The following is a 22,079-nucleotide window of genomic DNA, read 5'->3' as shown; positions in this document are numbered from 1 at the left end:
ATGGTGTTCTCTGGGTGATGGGAGGTGTTGGGTTTGCGCCCAGAAAAATTGTTTTCCTTGATGGCCAAAAAGCTACATCTGACCAGAGTACCTTCTTCCATATGTTTGGGGAGTCTCCCACATGCCTTTTGGCGAACACCAAACGTGTTTGCTTATTTTTTTATTTTAGCAATGGCTTTTTTCTGGACACAGTAAAGCCCAGCTCTCTGGATTGTACGGCTTAAAGTGGTCCCATGGACAGATACTCCAATCGCCGCTGTGTAGCTTTGCAACCCCTTCAGGGTTATCTTTGGGTTTTTTTTGTAACCCAACCCTGATCTGTACTTCTCCACAATTTTGTCCCGGACCTGTTCGGAGAGCTCCTTGGTGTTCATGGTGCCGCTTTCTTAGTGGTGTTGCAGATTCTGGGGCCTTTCGGAACAGGTGTATATATACTGATATATACAGGTGTATATATACATGTGACAGATCATGTGACACTTAGATTGCACACAGGTGGACTTTATTTAACTAATTATGTGACTTCTGAAGGTAATTGTTTGCACCAGATCTTATTTAGGGGCTTCATGGCAAAGGGGGTGAATACACATGCATGCACCACTTTTCCCTTGTTTTTTTGTTGTTGAATTTTTTCACTTCACCAATTTGGACTATTTTGTTTTTGTTCATTACATGAAATCCAAATAGAAATCTATTTAAATTACAGGTTGTAATGCAACAAAATAGGTCAAATGCCAAGGGGGATGAATACTTTTGCAAGGCACTGTATATTGACTAGGTTCGTCCTGGCTTGCTCATTAATATCTTAATTTAAATTACACATTGTCTCTTCTCCGCTCGTAGTCCCCTTATGCCATAGTTTGTACATCTCAATAAAAACTACATTTGTTTAAGCAAGTCAACTATATCAGTTATGTTTTTTAAAAGGCAGTAGATGAGGCTGAATGAGCTGTTTCCTGCCAGACAAGGGTTGGCTGATAGCCAGATGTAACAGAGGTAATGTCACGTTTCAGGTATGACCCAGATACAGACAGTGTCAAAGAATACAGGGACAGGCAAACGACAGGTCAAAGGCAGGCAGGGGTCAATTATCCAGAGAGGGTGCAACGGGTCCAGAACGGCAGGCATTCTCAGGGTCAGGGCAGGCAGAACGGTCAAAACCGGAAAGGACTAGAAAACAGGAGCAAGAATCAGGCAGGAGCAGGGGAACAAATGCTGGTAGGTTTCACGAACAAAACGAACTGGCAACAGACAAACAGAGAACACATGTACAAATACACAGGCAGAAATAGGCAGAAAACCAGATTTGTGACTCCAGTTTTCCTTCTGGAGCAAAGTAAGAAGCATGTGATACATAAGAACCCATTCCAGTACTGCATCTTAATAGTTCAACATTTTATTTTTATTTATTTTTTTCACCTTTATTTAACCAGGTAGGTTCTCATTTGCAACTGCGACCTGGCCAAGACCTGGCCAAGATAAAGCGTAGCAATTCGACACATACAACAACACAGAGTTACACATGGAATAAACAAAACATACAGTCAATAATACAGTAGAACAAAAGAAAACAAAAATACTGATCCGTGTAAAGGAAAGAATGAATGGGGCCATGTATCGTGAGATTTTGAGTGAAAACCTCCTTCCATCAGCAAGGGCATTGAAGATGAAACGTGGCTGGGTCTCTGCTAGCATCAGGCAACATTTTCACGAAAATAAGAAAAGCAATCAAATTAAATAATTTACCTTTGAAGAACTTCAGATGTTTTCACTCAGAAGACTCCCAGTTAGATAGCAAATGTTCCTTTTTTCCAAAAAGATTATTTTTGTTGGCGAAATAGTTCCGTTTGTTCTTCACGTTTTGCTGAGAAATCGACCGGACAATGCAGTCACTACAACGCCAAACCTTTTTCCAAATTAGTTCCATAATATCAATAGAAATATGGCAAACGTTGTTTAGAATCAATCCTCAAGGTGTTTTTCACATATATATTCGATAATATATCCGTCGGGACAATTGGTTTCTCATAAGAAGCGATTGGAAAGATGGCTACTTGTGTACTTTACACAAGATTTTCTGCCGAAGCCATCATGTGCCACTTGCTAAATGTGGTCCCTTACGGCTATTCTTCAACATAAATGCGTAAAAAGACGTCACAATGCTGTAGACACCTTGGGGAATACGTAGAAAACGTAAGCTCATTCGTAGCTCATTCACAGCCATATAAGGATTCATTGGCATGAGGCGGTTTTAAAAAATGCGGCACTTCCTGATTGGATTTTTATCTGGGTTTCACCTGTAACATCAGTTCTGTTGCACTCACAGACAATAACTTTGCAGTTGTGGAAACGTCAGAGTGTTTTCTATCCAAATCTGTCAATTATATGCATAATCGAGCATCTTGTCGTGACAAAATATCCCGTTTAAAACGGGAACGTTTTTTATCCAAAAATGAAAATACTGCCCCCTAGTTATAAAAGGATAACAAAGTATTGAGATAAACTTTTGTTATTGACCAAATACTTATTTCCCACCATCATTTGTAAATAAATTCATAAAAAATCCTACAATGTGATTTTCTGAAAAGAAATCTCATTTTGTCTGTCATAGTTGAAGTGTACCTATGATGAAAATTACACGCCTCTCTCATCTTTTTAAGTGGGAGAACTTGCACAATTGGTGGCTGACTAAATACCTTTTTGCCCCCCCCCCAACCCTGGACTCTCTGGCCCTTCAGGAGAGAATATCCGTTGTTTGCAGCATTGTCTCGCTTTCGTCCTCCTCTTGGTGCATTTCCTCACACACAGAGACATTCAATGTCCCTGCCGCTGGCCATTTAGTGTTCAATTTCTTTATAGAAGTCTTTATTATTTCTCCTTTGCTTAGGCTTTTATTCACATTCGTTCACACACACTACGTTTGGACCTCTGTTCTAAAGAGTAGCAATTGTGGTGTGACCTACTGATTTACAACAGACCACTGTTTAGCCAGACGGAGCGTTTATTCGCAGGATTTGTTGTGCTTTTGAACCTTGCCTAATCAGGTCAACGTTCCTACGGCGCCCTATCTATTCATCCAAGCAGACCCCCGTCGTTGGGGCGGTTTCGTGAATAACCCAACCTAGCAGACCTTTTTATAATTGTTTAAGAGCAGTATCGTGGACTTTTATTTTATTTGTGTTGACAATATATCCAGGTAGCCGCAGCCCCACACCAGGCCAGACAGTCCAGCCAAAGAGAACAAACAAATGCACCAATCAGACCACACAAGGTCCCCAGATGAACGGACCGGTGAGAGGGGCAACCCGAATCACACACCCAACACGAACCGCCTGATCAGGTTGAATGGGCTGTGTTAATGCACATCCCAAAACAGGTCCCGAAACAGTCGCGCTCGGCCATGTAGAATCAGACGGGACAACCCAACCCAAACTGGTCACCCATGCGGGTCCGTTGTACCGTCCGACCAGAGCAGGTGCAAGCCCCCTCCGCCAAACAGCCAACACCAGCGAGGTCCACAACTCCCCACGCACTTAGTCCTCACAAATGCACATACAAATTATGTTTAACAACCCCCAAAGCTTAAGCATGCATGCAGTTTATTGAATTCAAAAGCTCTAAGCATTACTAGGTTTTTAAGAAATATAAGGAGAGACCTAAATGACGCCGTTCCCGCTGAGACAGAATCCCTGAAGCAATTTACACAAACATTCAACTATGTAAGAACAAACTTATCTGATATAGATTGCCCAGAAAAACCGTCGCCAGCCAAAAACGCCACTGTCCTATGGTCCCTTCAACTCCTGGCAAGCTCGCCAAAATATGGTGTGGAATATTGGCTCAGAATATAACACTCTTACTTAGAACTTGTGAATTCAAAATTGACTTTCTTACAAAGTAGCAAAGCCGTGCTGATCCGCGGAACAACCAACCTCTCTGAGCACAGAGCTTTGCCTTTATAGCTTTTCATCCTTACATACAACATATGGTACATCCCATATGTAAATGAAATCACTCCCCTCGTCCTCTCGCCACCATTATCTTTGAGTCCAAGTTCTTTGCTTGTTCACGCCAAATAATGCCCACATCTGCTTCGGGTTAGATTATAATGGTGGTGGGACCCCTTATGTCGTACAAAAAAATAATACATCTATTGCACACTTATGTTTCACATGTTGGTCATTTTGCTACCATCCTCTCTCCACGTACTCCTGACATTAGTATGTCCAGGTGTAACAAATGTAATTTTGTCCTTGGCGAATGTACTCATGTACATTAGCTTAATGTAATCTTTGGCATGTTATCCTACGGCAAATGCACTAGGTGTCACCATTTCTCCATCTGGCCAATGTAATTATTGTCCTTACTACTTCCTGTTAATTTAATTATTGTTATTATGTTTCCTCAGCATGGCAGCTGCACCTAGTTACATTCCATTAACTCCCACACAGCCTGGATTCAAACCAGGGACTGTAATGACTCCTCTTGCATTGAGATGCAGTGCCTTAGACCGCTGCGTCCATGTGTGTTTAACTGTACTAGAATGCTTAAAAGGCCGCAACAAATCTTTATATCGCTTACCGGTGTAGTTCGGTATCAGCCAGAAATGTCATATCGGCGCATCAGTAGTTTCCACCACGATCCCATTAAACTTTGCTGCATGTAGCATGGCCAGACACAGACCTTTGGGGATGCAGGTTCTCAAAATGAAAAATGCAGCCAGAAAATTCACAACTCAAAATTCATAATTTACAAACTGTTTCTGTATCAAATTGTTTTTTGTTTTGTTAGAGTGACCTATTTATTTAATGCAACAACACACTCATGCCAGTGACTCCTAGTAGGGTAATAACTACAGACGTCCCACTGGGCACAGACGTCAATTCAACGTCTATTCCACATTAGTTCAAAATAATTTCATTCAAATTATGTGTAAACAATGTTATTTGAACCACTGTGTGCCCAGTGGGATAAAGAGTGACATTGGGAAAAGAGGCTATCAGCTGATCATAGCGAATTATGATGTAAATCTGCTAGTTAGCTAGCTAGTTAGCTATGCTGTCAAACCAAACAAATTTTTACTTGATTTGAGTTTGCATCTGCCGCTTACTAACAAACAAGTGAATTGCCCCCTTCTCTGTCCATAACAGTACAAGACATACATGACAGGTCCAACTCAAAGGTAACCTACCAGTATTCAAACTCACCACCGGATAGCCAATTACTGTACATCGCACTACATGCAGAAGTCAGGCTAGTGCACACTTGAGGTGGGAGTGTGGGGGAGGAGATATTTTTCAAGATTCACGAATATTAAATGCGATAGTTTGTGCAATTCGTTACATATAAAATCTATATTTTTAAAGACACTATAAAGTAATTAATCAACAACAAAAAAATGTACGAGCTGATAGGAGGGCAAAAGGGCCCTTACTCATAGTATGGGCAAAAGGCTGGAGCACTGGTGGAGCCCTATCTGTGCACATGCCTGGCATGTAGAGATCATGGATGTCAGACAAGGATGTCCCCTGTCTCTCCTGCTGTATACTTTGATATCGGAATCCCTGAGAGAGGACCTTAGCTCTGGTCGCTGCTTCACAACGCTCAACCTAGATTCTAGAACCAGTCACTTTCTATTTTGTGACACTCTCACACAAAAAAAACTGAAACGGAAGGGTTGATGCTTGCAGTTTACTAAGGAGCTACTATTGAAAAGGACATAGCCAGTAAATCATTGAACATTTCTTTTTTTTACAACAGACCTGGGTTCAAATACATGTTCATTAAAGTATTTATATTTTAAATATGTATTTTCTGTATATTTTCTAATAATTTTCTATACATTATATTTTAAACTATTTTAAATTACTTGTTTCCAAATCATTTACAAATACCCCTGTGTTCAAACAGATCTGGTTTCAAATGCATAGAGTACTTAAATATTTCAAATAAACATTTCAAATACAGATTCAACATCTTGTATTTTCAAGGAAGAGTTGACTAAATACTTCTAAATATATTTGAAAATAATTTAAAGGTCTGGTAAAGAATACAACCACAAAGTAATTCACAATCAATACCAATATCTTGTCATTTTAAATCACTTCCTTCTCAAGTAAGGACTTTGGCTCAAAAGGGAACTGAAGAGAAAGGGAAGACAGAGCGAGAGGCGGATATGGACTGTAAACAGACAGTGTTTCATGGTGACCTAGGACTCAGCAGAAGCCTGTCAGTCTGAGGTTATAGTCTCGCGGATGAAGTCCATGTAGGGGATCACACGGGTGTAGACTACAGGGAAGTCTTTCAAAGCACAGCCATTGATATGCCCAAAACTCACGATTCCCACCTGGACCAACACACCAGATGAGCGACAAATCAACGGCCCACCAGAGTCCCCCTGTAGAACAAAGAAAAACAACACAAACATACATTTACAACATTCAAGTAAGTGTGTGTGTGTAGGTGAGAGAGAACGATAGAGAGAGAGAAAGAGTGTGTGTGTGTGTGTCAGTGATGTGGGTCAGCTGTTTGTTCACCTGCACCCACCCACAATTGCTAATAACCCATCCACAACCAGCTGATTATGTGATAAAGGGTGTCACGTTCTGACCATCGTTCGTGTGTGTTTTCCTTGTTTTAGTGTTGGTCAGGACGTGAGCTGGGTGGGCATTCTATGTTGTGTGTCTGGTTTGTCTATTTCTATGTTTGGCCTGATATGGTTCTCAATCAGAGGCAGGTGTTAGTCATTGTCTCTGATTGGGAACCATATTTAGGTAGCCTGTTTTGTGTTGGGTTTTGTGGGTGATTGTTCCTGTCTTTGTGTTTGTGGCACCAGATAGGACTGTTTTGGATTGTCCACGGTTCTTGTTTTGTAGATTGTTGTACTTTCATCTTTATTAAAGATTTACAAAGCTAACCACGCTGCATTTTGGTCCGCCTCTCTTTCCCCAGAAGAAAACCATTACAGAGGGAGGGTCTGTGTTTGTATAAAACATGTATACGTACCAATCAGGAGACCAGGAAAGAAGACTCACCTGACAGGAGTATTTCCCTTCTTTCATGGAGCCAGCACACAGCATGTTGTCAGTGAGGCCCGGAAAATCTTTCTTACAGGTGCTCTGTCTCACGATGGACAACTCCAGCTCCTGGAGGGTCCTATTACCAGACAATTCCACTGGAGGGAGGGAAAAAGAAGAAGAGTAAAATGTAGGATAGAAACGGGTGGGGGAGGAAGTGAACGGGCAGGGAGAGGGAGAATTTATGGGAGAGATACTCACTAAAGCTGGATGAAAACAAAATACATTGTGTAAAGTGCACAAAATACAGTACATCTTATTATAATCTGGCATTCTGATTTAATTTTGAAATCTTTCTTTAACAATGTGCAAATGTTTCAATTGCTTATTATAACTTAATTATAACTTGTTTTTATCTTTTTTGTTGTTGTATTAATTGTGTTTTTGGGGGTCCTCAGGGCACCACTGTAAATAAGAAACTGGTCTCAATTGGGTTCCTCTGAGTAAATAAAAGTTTATAAATCACACTGCCAGATTATAATTAAGCAATAAAGCACAAAGGGGTGTGATATAGGGCCAATATACCCCGGCCATGCACAACGTGGAGTGCTGGGATACAGCCATTAGCTGTGGTATATTAGCCATATACCTCAAACCCCAGAGGTGCCTTATTGCTTTTATAAACTGGTTACCAACATAATTAGAAAGGTAAACATTTTGGGGGGTCATATCCAATCAGCATTTCAGCCAGTCAGCATTCAATGCTGGAACCACCAGCTTTATAATGAGGTTTGTGGTAAATCATTTTACACTACTAAAATGTCGCCCACAGAATTGAATGCTGACATTCAATCAAGACCAAACCAACCAAAGCTATGCTTTAGAACCTGGCACTGTGAGTGTTTGTATATCGGTGTTGCTGTGTGTTTGCTCACCATTGTTCCCGACTTCGCCCCAGCCAGCGACGAAGCACTTCAACCTTGGGCGAAAGGCATCACTCGGTTTGGGCAGGGGCATGGGCTTCACCAGGGAGGAAAAGGACACCTTTTCACTCATCTTCACCAAAGCGATGTTGTGCAGCTGGGCCAAACGCTGGTACTGTGGGTGACTGACGATGCGTGAGATGGTTCGATAAAACACTGATGGCTCATTCAGGCTGTTTGTCCCCAGACGAATGAAGGAATTGTCTCGAATAGGGTTGTCATTCCTAATACACATGCAGACAGGTAAAACAGCCTGATCTTATTGACTAGGTGTAACATAGTACATTTAAATCCAGGACACTGAAATTAGAATATGTTACATTTTATATGGTTACATAAGATAGGTTACTTAAGGCAAAAAACGAAAGTAGGATGGTTGTAATGTGAATGTCTATTAACCCAAAGGTGTGTTTGAATCTTATCACGGATCTTATCACAGACAACTGTAGCATTTTATTTTATTAGCAACTTTGCAACTAGTTACTACTTTTTTAGCTAACTTGCTACTAAACATTTAGAAAATTCATAACATATTGTAGGACTTGCAATTCGTAACATATTGTACGAATTGCAATTCCTAACATATCATATGAATTGTCATTTGTAACATATCATAGAAAATGGATGATGGACATCCACAAATGAATAGATATCATACGAAACGTAACATCGTACTAATCGGCATGGTTCAGATTTACGTTTACTCTGTTATGTCTACCCCTGAGTCCAGGTTGGATAGAAACATTACACAGACATTGATATATTTCATACAAACACATACAGATCTTTCGGTTCTATTCCAGCAAGCAAATTTGGCCTTTGAAATTATAATGATGTCATTCTAGTTGGTAAACTGGTTTTCTGCTTGTAGACACGTTAAGCAAAGTACAACCATGGAAAAACGTCATTTTGGCTGCAGACACGATAATGAGTTCAACATGCAAACCTCCTTCACACACAAACACACTTACGGGTCAACACAGTGTGCAGCGGTGAGCACCCATTCCTCAGTAAGGAGGGATCCGCCACAGTTAAAGATGCCTGTATCATCCGTGATTAAAAGGTAGACTATCCACGGCCATCTGCCCTTTTGAGCATCCTTTCCCCCCACAATAGAGCTCCGAGCCTGGGGCACAAACGACTCTAGACAGGGAGGTGATGGAGGGTGGAAAGAATGCCAGACTGTGACACTGTTTCATGTACAAACACTCTGCATTTGATACTTTGCTCCTGTCAGAACTCTGAAATTAGTGCCACCGCACCAGAACATCTGAGCAGTTGAAATAATAACAAAGTGATCCTCCCCACCCCTGTCTCGGTAAAAAGTGGAGGGATTGGGCTGGAGGATTGTAACCACTTTCAAATTCACAGACAGAGCTCTGGATGCAAGGACTGACCATCCATGATATCACAATTAGTTTTAAACATGTTTTGAGGCTATATAATGTTTGTTTACATTTACTTTGCAAAACATTGGAGTAAAATAAGCTTTGGGTTCTGATGGGTTACAAACTCACCTCATGAGGCATTTATTAAGTGATATTCTTCAAGAATCAGCTTAATTTATAAGTCCTAATTGGATGTAGCAACTGCAGATTTCCCCTTTAAGAGGATATAGTGGTGATATGTATTTATATGTAGTGGTGATATTCGTAGCGCTGAAGAGCTGCACAAAAGTGCAATACATTTTAAGGCAATGTTCCCGCATTAGCAGAAGCTGCATTCATGCCACGGTAAATGCTACATATGTCGTCTCAGTTGGAAATTACATTTACATTTAAATCTGAGCTTTGGTTTGAATCGAGCCCTTAGTGGTCACTAATGCCAAAACAGAGAGATATGCTTGAAGTTCTTTGTTCTAGTGGATGGCAAAACAATTATGTACATGCCCAAATATGTAGGCTAATGATGCTCAAATTAAAACAACACCAGTAAAAAAAATGTCATCACTATCTGATGAATGTAATAGTTACTGTGGTCCAAGCAAGCTAAAAACGATTTGATGCTCTTTTAATTAATACATTTCTGTTGACCTCACCTGCAGCATCCTGGACCAGCAAAATTACAGACAGTAGTCCCCAAAAACCCATAGCTTTTCCTGTCAGTATCCAACCAACCAGACGGCTGTTTGATGGATAGACACTGACTGACTGATGTCCAGCTTTATAGACGTCCATGCTAAGATTACATCAATGTTACACATGTGCAATCTGATTAACAGTTCCAATGATAGCAGGCTGCTCATCTGGGTTGCTGATAAAATCATGTTTTCTTTTATTTTCAGAATGCAAATTCTCAAAAAGAGTGATGAGGTGATATTTCTATCTCAAGCTATTCAATTAAAGAAACAGTGTCCACTGACATTTCTAGTTTTCAACCAGAGTTTGTTTACTATATAGAGGAACCAGGCAAGGCTGAAATTACTTTTAAATGGCTCAGCGCTCCATGGACTGAATCCCGGCCTAAGAACAATTAAGCTGCATTATTACAATATGTACATTAACAGTCAAAAGTTTGGACACACCTACTCATTCCAGGGTTTTTCTTTATTTTTTACTATTTACTATAATAGTGAAGACATCAAAACTGTGATATAACACATATGGAATCATGTAGTAACAAAAAAAGTGTTAAACAAATCAAATACATTTTATTGTTGTAGATTCTTCAAAGTAGCCACCATTTACATTGATGACAGCTTTGCAAACTCTTGGCATTCTCTCAACCAGCTTCATGCGGTTGTCACTTGGAATGCATATCCATTAACAGGTGTCCCTTGTTAAAAGTTAATTTGTGGAATTTCTTTCCTTCTTAATGCATTTGAGCCAATCAGTTGTGTTGTGACAAGGTAGGGGTGGTATACAGAAGATAGCCCTATTTGGTGAAAGACCAAGTCCATGGCAAGAACAGCTCAAATAAGCAAAGGGAAACAACAGTCCATCATTACTTGAAGACATGAAGGTCAGTCAGTCTGGACAATTTCAAGAACTTTGAAAGTTTCTTCAAGTGCTATGATGAAACTGGCTCTCATGAGGACCGCCACAGTAAAGGAAGACCCAGAGTTACCTCTACGGCAGAGGATAAGTTCATTAGAGTTACCAGCCGCAGAATTTGCAGCCCAAATAAATGCTTCACAGAGTCAAGTAACAGACACCTGTCAACATCAGCTGTTCAGAGGACACTGTGAATCAGGGCTTCATGGTCAAATGTAACCTTTATTTTAACTAGGCAAGTCAGTTGAGAACAAATTCTTATTTACAATGATGGCCCACACTAGCCATACCCGGACGACACTGGGCCAATTGTGCGCCTCCCTATGGGACTCCCAATCACGGCTAGTTGTGACACAGCCTGGATTCAAACCTGGGTGTCTGTAGTGACACCTCTTGGACTGAGATGCAGTGCCTTAGACCGCTGCACCACTTGGGAGCCTTATTTGCTGAAAAGAAACCACTACTAAATGAAGCCAATAAGAAGAAGAGACTTGCTTGGGCCAAGAAACACGAGCAATGGACATTAGACCAGTGGAAATCTGTCCTTTGGTCTGATGAGTCCAAATTTGAGATTGTTGGTTCCAACCGCCGTGTCTTTGTGAGAAGCAGAGTAGGTGAATGGATGATCTCTGCATGTGTAGTACCCACCGTGAAGCATGGAGGAGGAGGTGTTATGGTGTGGGGGTGCTTTGCTGGTGACACTGTCTGTGATGTATTTAGAGTTCAAGGCACACTTAACCAGCATGGCTACCACAACAGTCTGCAGCTATACGCCATCCCATCTGGTTGAAAAACAAATGATAGGACAATGAACCAACACACCTCTAGGCTGTGTAAGGGCTATTTGACCAAGAAGGGGAGAGATGGAGTGCTGTATCAGATGACCTGGCCTCCACAATCACCTGACCTCAACCAAATTGAGATCGTTTGGGATGAGTTGGACCGCAGAGTGGAGGAAAAGCTACCAACAAGTGCTCAGCATATGTGGGAAATCCTTCAATACAGTTGGAAAAGCCTTCCAGGTGAAGCTGGCTGAGAGAATGCAAAGAGTGTACAAAGCTGTCGTCAAGGCAAAGGGTGGCTACTTTGAAGAATCTCAAATATTGTCAGGCTTCGAAGAGTGATGGGTGTGGAGTCAGGCGCAGAGAGCAGAGGATTCGGAAAAACCATTTATTCCGGAACAATCACAGCGAACAAAAGAGGGTAACGCCGAACACAGGCGTAAAACACTCCAAAATGTACAACACCGGTACATACGCCGAACAGCAGAAAATCAATGACAGGACACTCCTGAACCAAAAACAGCAAACAAGCCCGCACGAACACAGGCGGGCTAACTGAACTTAAATAACCCCAACCCAAAACAAGGAACAGGTGAAACCAATTAGACCAAACAAAACGAAAAGGGGACAAGGGATCGGTAGCAGCTAGTAGACCAGTGACGACGACCGAGTGCCACCCGAACGGGAAGGGGAGCCACCTTCGGTGATAGTCGTGACAAATATAAAATATATTTTGATTTGTATAACACGTTTTAGGTTACTACATTATTCCATGTGTTATATCATAGTTTTGATGTCTTCACTATTATCCTACAATGTAGAAAATAGTACAAATAAATAAAAACCTTTGAATGAGTAGGTGTGTCCGAACTTTTGACTGGTACTGTAAGTCAAAATAATGATTTATTATCTTTTGATAAATAATGTTCTGACCTCACCTGCAGCCTCACGGACCAGCAGAACTGCAGATAGTAGTTACCAACAACCCATAGCTCTTCCAGTTACCATCCAACCAAATGACAGACACAATGACTTGTGTGTAGCTCACAATTTGCACACACACACACACACTATTCTTTTCCCCTCCATTTTGTATGTTAATGGTTGCTTTAGGTGGAGGCCAGGGGGTAATAATCGCTAGATGGGCAAATTAGAAAGGACCAAATCAAAATGTGACTAGCGTCAGACTTCACCCAATTCAATACTGTACATTTGAACTGCATTTCCTAAAGCAATTCTCACATGTATTTAACAATGTAATTCATTTAATTTAGTCCTAGAAAGTGGGCTGTTGTTGTGTTTTGTGTCGATTTTGATTGATGAAGGAATGTAACTTTGAGCCGGATGGATGAAGTTGACATGGTGGATTCAGAAGTGTTATTTGAAGCTGAAAGCACGTCACCTACAGTTAGTGAGAAAGATGAGTGAACAGTGAAGTCCAAGAATGAAACAAAAAGTGCTAAAATTGAAGTTCCTTTGGAAACCCTTTTGAAGTCACTAGGTAAAGAAGGCACTGGGATAAGTGGATGCAGTCAAAGTAACCAGGAGCGGTTTGGTGTTAATATAGCAAAAGGAGCGCGCATTATGGCTCACAAAATTATCAACGCATGAATTGAACAGCTGTGATTTTCGGAGCAAAAGATATTTCTGGAATCCCGTTGGACATTGAAAATCAATATCTTAGGCAAAACAATCCAGGGGTAGTTAATGCACATCGCTTGACCTGTGTGGAGAATGAGAAAAAGTAGCTATTTTATTGATGTTTGATGTAGAGTATCTACCAACCTATGTAAAGTTGGATATACAGTGCATTCGGAAAGTATTCAGACCACTATAGTGACAACGAAAAAACAGGTTTTTAGAAATCTTTGCTAAAAAATTAATAATAGAATAGTATTCAGACCCTGTACTCAGCACTTTGTTGAAGCACTTTGGCAGCGATTACAGCCTTGAGTCTTCTTGGGTATGACGCTACAAGCTTGGCACACCTGTATTTGGGGAGTTTCTCCCGTTCTTCTCTGCAGATCCTCTCAAGCTCTGTCAGGTTGGAAGAGGAGCATTGCAGCACAGCTATTTTCAGGTCTCCCAAGAGATGTTCAATCGGGTTCAAGTTAGGGCTCTGGCTGGGCCAATCAAGGACATTCAAAGACTTGACCCAAAGCCACTGCTTTGTCTTGGCTGTGTGCTTAGGGTCATTGTCCTATTGCAGGTTTTCATCAAGGAACTCTCTGTACTTTGCCCCGTTCATATTACCCTTGATCCAGACTAGTCTCCCAGTTCCTTCCACTGAAAAACATCTACACAGGATGATGCTACCACCACCATGCTTCACCGTAGGGATGGTGCCAGGTTTCCTCCAGACGTGACGGTTGGCATTCAGGCTAAAGAGTTCAATCTTGGTTTCATCAGACCAGAGAATCGTATTTATGAGAGTCGTTTAGGTGCCTTTTGGCAAACTCCAAGCGGACTGTCATGTGTATTTTACTGAGGAGTGGCTTCCGACTGTGGCTACTCTACCATAAAGGCCTAATTGGTGGAGTGCTGCAGAAATGGTTGTCCTTCCTGTCTTGGTGGTTCCAAACTTCTTCCATTTAAGAATGATGAAGGCCACTGTGTTCTTGGGGACCTTCAATGCTGCAGAACTGTTTTGGGTACCCTTCCCCAGATCTGTGCCTCGACAAAATCCTGCCTCGGAGCTCTACGGACAATTCCTTCGACCTCATGGCTTGGTTTTTGCTCTGATATTGAGATAAGATGGTTCCGAGAGGGCTGCCTCGCTTATAGTTCTTAGTAAACTTTGCAGTATTTTGTGAATTGATGTATTATTTCTTACATTGTTAGCCAAGAAAATATTATGTGTTATTATATACAGCTGGGAATAATTTTTGAATATAAGAGCAGCGGTAACTCACCAGCACTACCAGTATTACGATCAGGAATACGACTTTCCCGAAGCTGATCCTTTGTTCTCACCACCCAGGGCAATTGAACTGATTCCAGGGGCTGACCAAAACAACGCCGGTGAAAAAGAGGGACTCGAATAGGTCTTCTAGTCTGACTTAGGAGGCACGCACACCACCCACTGCTTCGGAGTATATTAATCGCTAATGTTCAGGCCCTGGATAAAAAAGTTGAGAAGATCAGGGCAGGGTTTCTTTCCAGAGAGACATCAGGGATTGTAACATACTCTGTTTCACGGAAACATGGCTCTCTCGGGAAATACTGTCGGAGTCAGTCCAGCCATCTGGATACACAGTTCATCCCGCCGACAGGTATGATTGTAATAACATATAGGACCTCAATTCCTTTTGTTCACCCAACCTAGAATACCTCACAATCAAATGCCGACCATATTATCTCCCAATAGAATTCTCTTTGGTTATTGTCACAGCAGCGTATATCCCCCCTCAAACCGATACCACAACGGCCCGGAACTTCACTGGACTTTATGCAAACTGGAAACCATATATCCTGAGGCTGCATTTACTGTAGTTGGGGATATTAACAAAGAAAATTTGAGGAAAAGGCCACCTAAATTCTATCAGCATATCGACTGTAGTACTAACGCTGGAAAAACTCAACCATTGTTATTCCAACTTCCGGGATTCATACAATGCCCTCCCCCACCCTCCTTTCGTCAAATCTGACCACCACTCCATTTTACTCCTCCCTTCCTATATGCAGAAACTCAAACAGGAAGTACGAACTGGGAATTTGATGAATGAAATAAAAGCTGAAATAAATCATTCTCTCTACTATTTCACATTCTTAAAATAAAGTGGTGGTCCTAACTGACCTAAGACAGTTTTTCACAATTCCTGACATTTAATCCTAGTAAAAATGAAATTGTATTTGGCTGAGGTGTATGTGAACTACAGTCAGTTATTAATTATATTGCATAAGTGTCCAAGAAGCTGGACATCATTACATCTGCGGCTGAGAAGTTTTTTGTAAAAAAAAAGAGTAACCTTGGCCTAGAGAGATAAGCATGTTATTAAAACGTCATGTCAGGGTAAGTCTATACAAAATATAGCCCTTATTTTAAGTGTTTTAAAATTCCCTATGGAAAAATGAATTGTGGAAAAACTATTGGAACCATTTCCTTGTTTGACCTCTAGGTTTTATGAGTATTATGACTCATACTGTGTTACTCCACTTAATATATGTGATATGTGGAACCAGCAGTGCGTTGTAGTATTTTCAAGGGGGGGATATTTCGCTGCTACACGCGATGTTTGTGGTTTTCCTTGAATCGGTCCGAAGTTGCAATGTCGTAAACACCTATGAACCAACATTTAAGCGACAAGAAAAACGTTTTATACTAGTCAGTTAGCTATAACATTTTTCTGTCTGCCCGAAGTTCTGTAAAACATGCTGTCAAATCTGTGACGTATGGAAATTTGCGGAACACCACAAGTAACATTGAGGAAGTAGCTAGCTAGATTGCTAGCTAATCGGACAGCTGTGTAAGAATAACGTTAGATAGCTGTTTATGTAGCTGTTGTTTAATAATCGATTTAATTCGTTTTTAATCATGGACCAAGCAGTCAGCGTCAATGCAGACCCAGATATGCCATCTGACAGTGAAGGTAAATCGTGTGTCACACTTATGATTTGTTTCACCGATCAGACAGATCACACTGCTGTGTGGATGGCTAGCTAGTAGGCTATTTCACTATTTATATTTAATTTGGTTATTTTATTAACACCATGTCTCTCTACTGTCTGTAGGTCGTAGCTCGCGCTTGAGAAATTGGACTGGTTTTTGGTGAGTTTAGTTTTGGGATTATGTTCTACTGTGGTGAATGTGATGTGGAATCAGAAACGAGCCTAGCTACCAGTGTTTCATTTATTTAAATGTAACGTTATTTGAATCCTATTTAGCTAGCTACAGTGAACACGGTTACATGCACACAATCTTGCGATTACTGTGGATAGTCAGGTTAATACAATAGTTTGTTTAAAATGTGTTTACATGCATCGACACGTGAAATCAGGCTGCTCATGGGACTTTTGATAAATGCAGAAAGTCGCCAATCAAGAAACATTCTACCACAGTGACCATGTTGTTTTTGCGTAGACTATTTGATTCGGATTTCGGATACACTGTATGAAGTTTGTATGTAAAAACAATTTATAAGATGCATATATATGTTTTTCCTAACTCACTTCACTCGCGCAAATGCACCAGTGTATCGCCGATTAAACTGTTAATATGTGCTAATAATTCGAAAGATTGCTCATAAAACCAAGTGTTTTAATCGGCGTATGTTTACGTCGATTATGACCTTACGTCGATATAAATAGAGTAAGGTGTTTACATGACGACTTCCATACTGGCCGGCCTTACGCCATAATCAGTAAATTGTATTTTATTTAACCTTTATTTAACTAGGCAAGTCAGTTAAGAACAAATTCTTATTTACAATGCCAGCCAAACCCTCCCCTAATCCGGACGACACTGGGCCAATTGTGCGCCGCCCTATGGGACTCCCGATCACTGCCGGTTGTGGTACAGCCTGGGATCGAACCAGGGTCGGTCGTGACACCTCTGCACCTCCAAAGTGCTATGTTTTCCAACATTTTTTTAAACAAATGTAATTAAAAATGAAAAGCTGAATTGTATTGAGTCAATACGTATTCAACCTATTTGTTTTGGCAGCCTAAATAATTTCAGGAGTACAAATTTGCTTAACAAGTCGCATAATAAGTTGCATGGACTCACTGTGTGCAATAATAGTGTTTAACATTTTTTTTTATGACTACCTCATCTCTGTACCTGACACATACAGATCATGTGAGATCCCTCAGTTGAGCTGTGAATTTCAAACACAGATTCAACTATGAAGACCAGGGAGGTTTTCCAATGCCTTTCAAGGAAGGGCACCTATTCTTAGATGGGTAAAAAAAAAGCATCCATTCAATATGTTGAAGTTATTAATTACACTTTGGATGGTGGATCAATACATCCAGTCATTACAAAGATACAGGCATCCTTCCTAACTAATTTGCCGGAGAGGAAGGAACCCGCTCAGGGGTTTCACCATGAAGCCAATGGTAACTTAAAAGCAGTTAGTTTAATGGCTGTGATTGGAGACAACTGAGGATGGATCAACAACATTGTAGTTACTCCACAATACTAACCTAATTGACAGAGTAAAAATAAGGAAGCCTGTAAAGAATACAAATGTTCCAAATCATGCATTCTGTTTGCAACAAGGCACTAAAGTAATACTGCAAAAAATGTGGCAAAGCAATTCACTTTTTGTTAATAAAACAAAGTGTTATGTTTGGGGCAAATCCAATACATATTTTTCAAGCATAGTGGTAGCTGCATCATGTTATGGGGATGCTTGTAATCATTAAGGACTGGGCAGTTTTTCAGGAAAATCTATGGCAAGACCTGAAAATGGTTGTCTAACAATGATCAACAACCAATTTGACAGAGCTTAAAGAATTTTGGAAAACAAAATGGGCAAATGTTGCACAATCCAGATTTGGAAAGCTCTTAGAGACTTACCCCGGAAATAAAAAAGTATTTTGACACAACTTCAAATTAGTGGATTTGGCTATTTCAGCCACACCCGTGGGTGACAGATGTATAAAATAGAGCACACAACCATGCAATCTCCATAGACAAACATTTGCAGTATAATGGCTTTGCTGAAGAGCTCAGTGACTTTCAACATGGCACCGTCATAGGATTCCACCTTTCCAACAAGTCAATTTGTCAAATTTCTGTCTTGCTTGAGCTGCCCCGGTCAACTGTAAGTGCTGTTATTGTGAATTGGAAACATCTAGGAGCAACAACGGCTAAGCTGCGAAGTGGTAGGCCACACAAGCTCACAGAACGGAACCGGATGCCTAGAGGACACTACCTGCCCCATTGCATAGTGCAAACTGTAAAGTTTGGTGGAGGAGGAATAATGGTTTGGGGCCATTTTTCATGGTTTTGGCTAGGCCCCTTAGTTCCAGTGGAGGGAAATCTTAACATTGCAGCATACATTCTATGCTTCCAACTTTGTGACAACAGTTTCAGCATGACAATGCCTCCGTGCGCAAAGTGAGGTCCCATAGGGAAATGGTTTGTCGATCGGTGCGGAAGATCTTGTCTGGCCTGCACAGTCTTGACTTCAACCCCATCGAATACCTTTGGGATGAATTGGAACGCCGACTGCGAGCCAGGCCTATTCACCCAACATCAGTGCCCAACCTCACTAATGCTCTTGTGGATGAATGGATTCAAGTGCCCGCAGCTCCATATTAATGCCCATGATTTTGGAATGAGATGTTCGACGAGCAGGTGTCCATATACTTTTGGTTAAGTAGTTACAGTGTCTTGCGAAGGTATTCGGCCCCCTTGAACTTTGCGACCTTTTGCCACATTTCAGGCTTCAAACATAAAGATATAAAACTGTATTTTTTTGTGAAGAATCAACAACAAGTGGGACACAATCATGAATTGGAACAACATTTATTGGATATTTCAAACTTTTTTAACAAATCAAAAACTGAAAAATTGGGCGTGCAAAATTATTCAGCCCCTTTACTTTCAGTGCAGCAAACTCTCTCCAGAAGTTCAGTGAGGATCTCTGAATGATCCAATGTTGACCTAAATGACTAATGATGATAAATACAATCCACCTGTGTGTAATCAAGTCTCCGTATAAATGCACCTGCACTGTGATAGTCTCAGAGGTCCGTTAAAAGCGCAGAGAGCATCATGAAGAACAAGGAACATACCAGGCAGGTCCGAGATACTGTTGTGAAGAAGTTTAAAGCCGGATTTGGATACAAAAAGATTTCCCAAGCTTTAAACATCCCAAGGAGCACTGTGCAAGCGATAATATTGAAATGGAAGGAGTATCAGACCACTGCAAATCTACCAAGACCTGGCAGTCCCTCTAAACTTTCAGCTCATACAAGGAGAAGACTGATCAGAGATGCAGCCAAGAGGCCCATGATCACTCTGGATGAACCTCAGAGATCTACAGCTGAGGTGGGAGACTCTGTCCATAGGACAACAATCAGTCGTATATTGCACAAATCTGGCCTTTATGGAAGAGTGGCAAGAAGAAAGCCATTTCTTAAAGATATCCATAAAAAGTGTTGTTTAAAGTTTGCCACAAGCCACCTGGGAGACACACCAAACATGTGGAAGAAGGTGCTCTGGTCAGATGAAACCAAAATGGAACTTTTTGGCAACAATGCAAAACGTTATGTTTGGCGTAAAAGCAACACAGCTCATCACCCTGAACACACCATCCCCACTGTCAAACATGGTGGTGGCAGCATCATGGTTTGGGCCTGCTTTTCTTCAGCACGGACAGGGAAGATGGTTAAAAATGATGGGAAGATGGATGGAGCCAAATACAGGACCATTCTGGAAGAAAACCTGATGGAGTCTGCAAAAGACCTGAGACTGGGACGGAGATTTGTCTTCCAACAAGACAATGATCCAAAACATAAAGCAAAATCTACAAAGGAATGGTTCAAAAATAAACATATCCAGGTGTTAGAATGGCCAAGTCAAAGTCCAGACATGATTCCAATCGAGAATCTGTGGAAAGAACTGAAAACTGCTGTTCACAAATGCTCTCCATCCAACCTCGCTGAGCTCGAGCTGTTTTGCAAGGAGGAATGGGAAAAAATTTCAATCTCTCGATGTGCAAAACTGATAGACATACCCCAAGCGACTTACAGCTGTAATCGCAGCAAAACGTGGCGCTACAAAGTATTAACTTAAAGGGGCTGAATAATTTTGCACGCCCAATTTTTCAGTTTTTGATTTGTTAAAAAAGTTTGAAATATCCAATAAATGTCGTTCCACTTCATGATTGTGTCCCACTTGTTGTTGATTCTTCACAAAAAATACAGTTTTATATCTTTATGTTTGAAGCCTGAAATGTGGCAAAAGGTCGCAAAGTTCAAGGGGGCCGAATACTTTCGCAAGGCACTGTATATCAGTGTCCCCCCCCGCTTTGACATGACAGAATACTTTGTGTATATTGTTGACAAAAAGGACAATTAAATACATTTTAATCCCACTTTGTAACACAACAAAATGTGGAAAAAGTCCAGGGGTGTGAATACTTTCTGAAGGCACTATATGTTGTAAAGACTGACTAAACCCCTCCTTGTAGATTCTGTCTGGCCCCAGCTATAAGTATGTATGTAGCCACAGCAGCCATTATGGAATTCTAAAATGGCTGCTGTGGCTTCTGCTAGCTAGCATGAGGACAAAAACGGCAGTTTACTTAAAAACTAGCAGTCGTTCCTTCTACTCGGTGTAGCAGTTGGGACAATTCGTAGTACAACACAATTGTCATACCTAGATTGAGGTACGTTTTCCAAAACATATCTTGCACTGGCTTCGTGGTGTCTTAATCTACATAGGAAGGCTGGCTACATCTTATCCTCAGTTTGCCCTACAACATCATTGCGTAGCCTCAGTGAACTTGCTATCATTCATTGGCCCACTGATACTTATCATCATCTCTGCATGCCCCCCCATCATCTCTGCATGTTCTGAAATGCAGGCAATAGAAATGAATGATTTGAAATTCAACATTGTGTCTCCCACCTTTCCTCCTGACCCTTGTCTTCAGGTTGCTGGGGTTGTGCAATAACTTTGCGTACGTGGTGATGCTGAGTGCAGCCCATGACATCTTAAAACAACAAGGGTCTCACAACTCCACAACGCCTGTAAGAATGGGTTGTAGAATGCTGTATCACCATAGCATTTGTATCTGTTGTTAGTATCAAAGTACTATATTGGCAATATTCTTTCATTCTCTCTCCATGTCCTTCAGACCCCATCCACAGTTGCCTTGGACGTTGAAGGTGGAAAAAGAAGTAGTTACGGCTGCAGCCCTGTTTCTACCGCGGTAAATAGAGATGCACTGCAGCTGTGAAAGTGTGTGTGATCAAATGTTATTTTATTCAGCAGATGTTATTGCGGGTGTAGCGAAATTCTCGTGTTCCTAGCTCCAATAGTGCAGAAATATTTTACGATTCACAACAATACACACAAATCTAAAGTAAAAGAATGGAGTTAAGAAATATATAAATATTAGGACGAGCAATGTCGGAGTGGCATTGACTAAAATACAGTGTATATACCTATGAAATGAGTAAAGCAGTATGTAAACATTTATTAAAGTGACCAGCCTGATCCTGCCTGGTTAACATGTGTGTGACCTCTCTGTCCCCCTGTCCAAGGCTGTTTTGTTGGCTGATATTCTTCCCACTCTCATGATCAAGTTTTCTGCTCCATTCTTCGTCCACAATCTCCCTTATGGGTAA

The 22,079-nt window shown here is 41.0% G+C and overlaps 2 protein-coding genes across 3 annotated transcripts; one reads left to right on the top strand and one right to left on the bottom strand.

Moving 5' to 3' along the window:
* Window positions 1-5,675: 5,675 nt before the first annotated feature.
* LOC109893124 (tryptase-2) lies at window positions 5,676-10,169 on the bottom strand. 2 transcript variants are annotated; one of them, XM_020486188.2, is made up of 5 exons: window positions 10,038-10,169; window positions 8,971-9,142; window positions 7,952-8,223; window positions 7,035-7,174; window positions 5,676-6,397 (listed from the first exon to the last, which is right to left on the bottom strand). In XM_020486188.2, the coding sequence occupies exons 1-5, from the start codon at window positions 10,087-10,089 to the stop codon at window positions 6,230-6,232; spliced, it is 804 nt and encodes a 267-aa protein (XP_020341777.2). In that variant the 5' UTR covers window positions 10,090-10,169; the 3' UTR covers window positions 5,676-6,229. The 2 variants fall into 2 exon arrangements, with proteins under 2 accessions (XP_020341777.2, XP_031673761.1); XM_031817901.1 differs by having other exon boundaries at window positions 7,952-8,124.
* Window positions 10,170-15,955: 5,786 nt separating this feature from the next.
* LOC109887273 (battenin-like) lies at window positions 15,956-22,079 on the top strand. Its single transcript, XM_031817902.1, has 5 exons — window positions 15,956-16,363; window positions 16,506-16,542; window positions 21,383-21,479; window positions 21,587-21,661; window positions 21,996-22,079. Exons 1-5 carry the CDS (start codon window positions 16,309-16,311, stop codon window positions 22,077-22,079), a joined length of 348 nt encoding a protein of 115 aa, XP_031673762.1. The 5' UTR covers window positions 15,956-16,308.

This window comes from Oncorhynchus kisutch, unplaced genomic scaffold, assembly GCF_002021735.2.
Source record: "Oncorhynchus kisutch isolate 150728-3 unplaced genomic scaffold, Okis_V2 scaffold1189, whole genome shotgun sequence".
In the NCBI taxonomy this organism is placed as follows: Eukaryota; Metazoa; Chordata; class Actinopteri; order Salmoniformes; family Salmonidae; genus Oncorhynchus; species Oncorhynchus kisutch.
This window is presented reverse-complemented; position numbering and strand designations above follow the sequence as displayed.